The following is a 5,302-nucleotide window of genomic DNA, read 5'->3' on the forward strand; positions in this document are numbered from 1 at the left end:
AATACTACTCACTCTCGTCAATATACTGTTCTCCATATTTTGACAGAGACCGTTCTGAAGCTCCATTAACGTCATGGTGCATGGAACCACAAATGAAAATGGATTTTGACACACAAACCTCACTCTTTCATGAGTATTCTGTATAATCTCACCATTGCTATACACTATCAAGTTTGCAGTACCCTCCATTACACTAGCAACACACTCAAAGAACACTCTTCCTCGCAATGAAAATGGTACCGAGCTTTGCCAAGTTGAAACCCATTTTGGCCCCTGAAATTTTCGACCGGCCTCAATTTTGACCCCCAAATTTATAGTTATCCAATTAACACCTCTAAATATTGGATTGTGCCCCACGCTTGCCCCCGTTAACGGAGATCTGATGTGGCACATTAAGTTGACAGAGTGTGTATCCACGTGGCACTTAACTTGCTAGAATGGATGTGTGATGAGTGAATGATGTAGCAAAAGTTGAATGAACTCAATTTGCAACCCTCTTTTCCCAATATGTTCGAGACTTTACTAGAGAAATTGAGTTCATTCAACTTTTGCCACGTCATTCACTCATCACACATCCATTTTGGCAAGTTGGGTGCCACGTGGATACACACTTTGTCAACTTAACGTGCCACATCAAATCTCCGTTAACGGAGATAGCTACAGGGGTAAACATGGGACACAATCTAATATTTGAGGGTGTTAATTGGGTAACTATAAATTTGGGGGTCGAAATTGAGGCCGATCGAAAATTTTAGGGGCCAAAATGGGTTTCAACTCGAGCTTTGCCATATATATAGGGGAGCATTCAGTACGCCCCCCACGTGCTAACTCAACACGCTTCCCGCCCCCTTCCCACTTTTTGATTTATCAGCCAATGACAGTTTGCCACGTGTAACACACTTTCTGTGCTGACTCAGCACCTCCCCATATGCTACAACTCCATGCAATTAGACTTCGCCACATGGTAATCACGGCCCCCACATGTTGTATTCAATATGCCCTCCGCGTGTTTAATCTTTTATCTGACACTTCCACCAATTTGTAATATATGTACTACACCCATTTCTAGCTAAAACACCACTAACCATAGTCAAGTTCTTTAGCCTCAATTTTGAACTTATAATATTTTCCGCTTTAGGATGCGACGATTAATTGTGATAACACATTCGTGTGTGATTAACGACTCAATACTTATTTTTTTTATGAGCTTCTAGTTATAATATTATTTTTTTTATAATTATATATATGTATGTTTTTTAAGTGTGGTAACATTTTACTATCATTAATTTACGATTAGAATATAAAATTTTGTGTAGCACGGTGTTACATTTTTTCACTACCAAAATATCATGGTTGAATAATGAACATAACGATTAATTTGCCGTTGATTATAAGTATTTGAGTACAAAAATTATAGAAAATTTAAAAATTTTTCCATATTTAAAATATATGTTACATTTATACGATTTTAATTGACGATGTCTACTTTTATTTTATTTTTGTCTAAGAAAAAAAAAGGAAAAAGAAGAAGAGAAGGGAAAGAAAGAGAGAGAGGTGAGTGGGTCAGAGGCACACGTTATGAGCAGGCAATTCCATGTGCCCACATGGTTCAGAGAAATAACAAGAAACACCAAAACACACCAATAACCAACTCCTCAAACCTCACATATCTCTCTCTCTCTTTCTCTCTCTTTCATTCGCTGCTTGTGATTGTGTTTCAAGAAGAAGAAGATGAAAGAGGGTAGTGAGGGGTTCGTGAGAGCCGATCAGATTGATCTGAAGAGCATAGATGAGCAGCTCGAGAGGCATCTCAACAAGGTCATCACCATGGACAAGAAGAAGAACCTCGACGACGACCTTCACCACCATCACAACCTTCTTCCTCAGCTTCACACAACCACAAGCGCTTCTTCTTCTCCCAAATTCAAGAGTCCCGTTAGTAGTCCTTTCAAGAAGCAGAGGCAGGATTGGGAAATTGACCCTTCCAAGCTCATCATTAAGTCCGTTATAGCGCGTGGCACTTTCGGCACTGTTCACCGTGCTCTCTATGATTCTCAAGATGTTGCTGGTTAGTTTTTATTTTTATTTTATCTGGTTTAGATGTTCAATTCCCCTTTAATTTAACTTACGCAATCGTAGTTTTTTTGTTCTTGCGATTAAAGATCGATTTTTTTTTGTTTGTTTACTTGTTTTGGTTTTGGTTAATGAACATGAATTGTTGCAATTGTAAAGAATTCTGATTTCTAAGCAAGGTTTTTGCTTCAATTCAACTTCAATTTCGCTTTGTCCCTTGCTCTTTTGAATTCTTCTTGAAAAGAGTTGACTTTTAGTCTAATTGATGGTACTGGGTGCCTTCCTATTGCAGCGTCTAACTTGCAACATGGAGTTAGGTAATTAGGTTCAAATTGTGAAAAAATGTTGGTGATTTCGATGATGATTTCTGTGTCTTACTTTTTCATGTGACCCCCCTTTGGTGGTGGTGTTAGTCTTTAGGTGTGGTGAATCAAATGAATACAGAATCTATTGTTTGGTTGGTTGTTGTTTTGAGCCGATTTTTGCTCATCATAGTTATTTGTGATTACTTGCTCAATGCTCAGTCAAATTGCTGGATTGGGGCGAAGAAGGGCAAAGGACGGAAGCCGAAGTTAATTCTTTGAGGTCAGCCTTTATACAGGAAGTTGCTGTATGGCACAAACTTGACCATCCCAATGTCACAAAGGTTAATTTGAATACCTTTTCTTGTTTTGTGGTGTTTGTGCTGTTGTGTGTAACCTTTTTTGAGCTTGTACATTCCAGTGACGCATATGCTAGTATGATTTGCATATTACGTTTGTATATATCACCTTTCGGTTTTGTGTTTTATTTTGTTGTTGTATTAATTTTTTTTTATAGAGGTGTCAATGGTCAAGTGTTTAGGCCTTTTGTAATTCTTTAACGCCCAAGGACGCCAACTTAGGTAGTTTCAGCTTCTGAGGGATTAGTCTCCATTTCTGTTCTTACCACCTTATCTGCAACCTTTGCCTAAGTTTAACATGAATTTGCTTTCTGTTGTGGAAACAAGTGTCCTTTGTTGCTGTTATTCATGTGATATTTTTTCATTTCTGAAATACAAGAAACTCAATATTACTGAAGCTTATTTGCAACACAGGAGCATGGATGCCCTTGACCTTGATTTTATTTTTTCCTCTTATTCTCCTGGACTAGATTTCTAGTATTTAGTTAGGGTATAGAAGATTGAAATAATTTTGAGGTTTAGGAGAATGTAGGATGAGGTATCCATAAGTTGGAGGAGGATAAACAGATGTGAATAGGCACTTCCTTTTGGCTCAGCATCTCTTTGTTTTGAAATCTACTAATCATGGAAGCTTTTTCTTACGGTCCTACAATTCATGGTGAATTTTTTCTTTGGAACAGTTCACATGTTTAGTAATAATGTAATAGTAACAACTCTTCCCTATATGAAGTTAGGCATTTTCTGATGCAAGCAGAGATATGCTATATATGCATTACATTCAAGTCCATTCACATGCTATGTTGGGCAAGTTGGGGTGTTTCATGGTCTTTGTCCTAGTCGTTCAGTCTTTTGTTGGACAAAAGATGGATGCAAGTACAGAGGACAATGACAATCATAATGCCTCATATGCTCTTTTTTTCTTCTTGAGATCATCTCTTTCCTTCAATCGCATTGCGTGATATTTAATCGTTGATTCTCTATTTCTCTCTCAGACTCTCTTCAAAGTTATTATGCACATTTTTGCAGCCGTTTTTCTTCCCCACCATATTAAACTATTTACTTTTTCATTTTTTAGTTTATAGGTGCAACTATGGGGTCTTCAGAACTACAGATACAAACCGAGAATGGTGTAATTAGCATGCCGAGCAATATCTGTTGTGTTATTGTTGAGTATCTTCCAGGAGGAACACTTAAATCTTACTTAATAAAGAACAGGAGGAGGAAACTAGCCTTTAAGGTTGTCATCCAGCTGGCACTTGATCTTGCAAGAGGGTATCTATCCATTTTGATTGTGATTTAGCATGCTCTGAATGTAAAACTCTCGTAATCTGGAGAATCATCCAAATTGAATTCACTTCGTTCTGCTTTTGCAGGCTGAGTTACCTTCACTCGCAGAAGATTGTCCATAGAGATGTAAAGACAGAAAACATGCTATTGGATAAGACACGTACAGTTAAAATTGCCGATTTTGGGGTTGCACGAGTGGAGGCATCAAATCCTAATGATATGACTGGGGAGACTGGCACTCTTGGTTACATGGCTCCAGAGGTGTGTAGTTAGTACTCTTAGTGCAAAGAATTGCACTTATCCAAATATAATTCATCCAACAGGGAATGGAAATATCTGGCTTCCATGTTTCATCCAAAAATGGGGATGAATGTTTTCAATCTCTGGTTTCATATCATTGGATTCATCAATGATGAAAAATACTGACCTTAATGTCAGCAACTAGCTTGTGAATATGAAGACAAAATGATCTGATGAAAATTTTTTATTTGATAAAAAACAAAGAGACAGCCTACGTAATTGACTGTTCATGGTGGCTTACAGGTTTTAAATGGCAACCCCTATAACAGGAAGTGTGATGTGTACAGTTTTGGAATCTGCTTGTGGGAGATTTATTGTTGTGACATGCCATATCCTGACCTAAGTTTCTCAGAAATTACTTCAGCCGTGGTTCGCCAGGTACATTTTCCTTCTTTATTTGATTCCTTGTCTCATTTATTCTATGTTTGAATCCATTATAATATAATCCATCATTTCCTTTTGTAAATTTAGAATCTGAGACCAGAAATACCAAGATGTTGCCCAAGCTCTCTAGCAAATGTGATGAAGAAATGCTGGGATGCGAGTCCCGATAAGCGGCCAGAGATGGACGAGGTGGTCTCGATGTTGGAGGCCATTGACACATCCAAAGGCGGAGGCATGATTCCCGTTGATCAGCAACAGGGTTGTCTTTGCTTCCGCAAGTACAGAGGTCCTTGAAAGTTTTATTCTTTAGTCCAAGAAAACAATTGGGGTATAGTGATTTTTTCACTATTTGAAGAATGATTTTGTATCTATGGAGAAAACAGAAATTGGAAACCGAAATGAGAGGAATATATATATAGGTAGGAGTTGGTGACATGTCAATGATTTTCTTTTCATATTTTTTTACCGATTCTTGCCCATTTGATTTGGGTTCTGTGGGTATGTATGCTATTAGTTTTCAGCCTGGCCTTGTAACATCCTAGCAGGATATACTGCTGCAAATTTGCAATCATAATTGATGTGATTATATTGGATCCA

At 37.8% G+C, this 5,302-nt stretch overlaps 1 protein-coding gene across 1 annotated transcript; it reads left to right on the forward strand.

The window, feature by feature from the left end:
• The first annotated feature begins 1,474 nt into the window (after positions 1 to 1,474).
• LOC112695569 (serine/threonine-protein kinase 52) lies at positions 1,475 to 5,302 on the forward strand. Its single transcript, XM_025747954.3, has 6 exons — positions 1,475 to 2,068; positions 2,598 to 2,719; positions 3,810 to 4,006; positions 4,108 to 4,282; positions 4,565 to 4,699; positions 4,793 to 5,302. Exons 1-6 carry the CDS (start codon positions 1,732 to 1,734, stop codon positions 4,997 to 4,999), a joined length of 1,173 nt encoding a protein of 390 aa, XP_025603739.1. The 5' UTR covers positions 1,475 to 1,731; the 3' UTR covers positions 5,000 to 5,302.

This window comes from Arachis hypogaea, chromosome 1, assembly GCF_003086295.3.
Source record: "Arachis hypogaea cultivar Tifrunner chromosome 1, arahy.Tifrunner.gnm2.J5K5, whole genome shotgun sequence".
Taxonomy (NCBI): Eukaryota; Viridiplantae; Streptophyta; class Magnoliopsida; order Fabales; family Fabaceae; genus Arachis; species Arachis hypogaea.

Coding starts and splice junctions, on each gene's coding strand:
- LOC112695569 (XM_025747954.3), top strand. CDS start 1,732: ATGAAAGAGGGTAGTGAGGGGTTCGTGAGAGCCGATCAGATTGATCTG. Junction 4,283..4,564: donor TTGGTTACATGGCTCCAGAG/GTGTGTAGTTAG, acceptor GGTGGCTTACAG/GTTTTAAATGGCAACCCCTA. Junction 4,700..4,792: donor CTTCAGCCGTGGTTCGCCAG/GTACATTTTCCT, acceptor TTGTAAATTTAG/AATCTGAGACCAGAAATACC.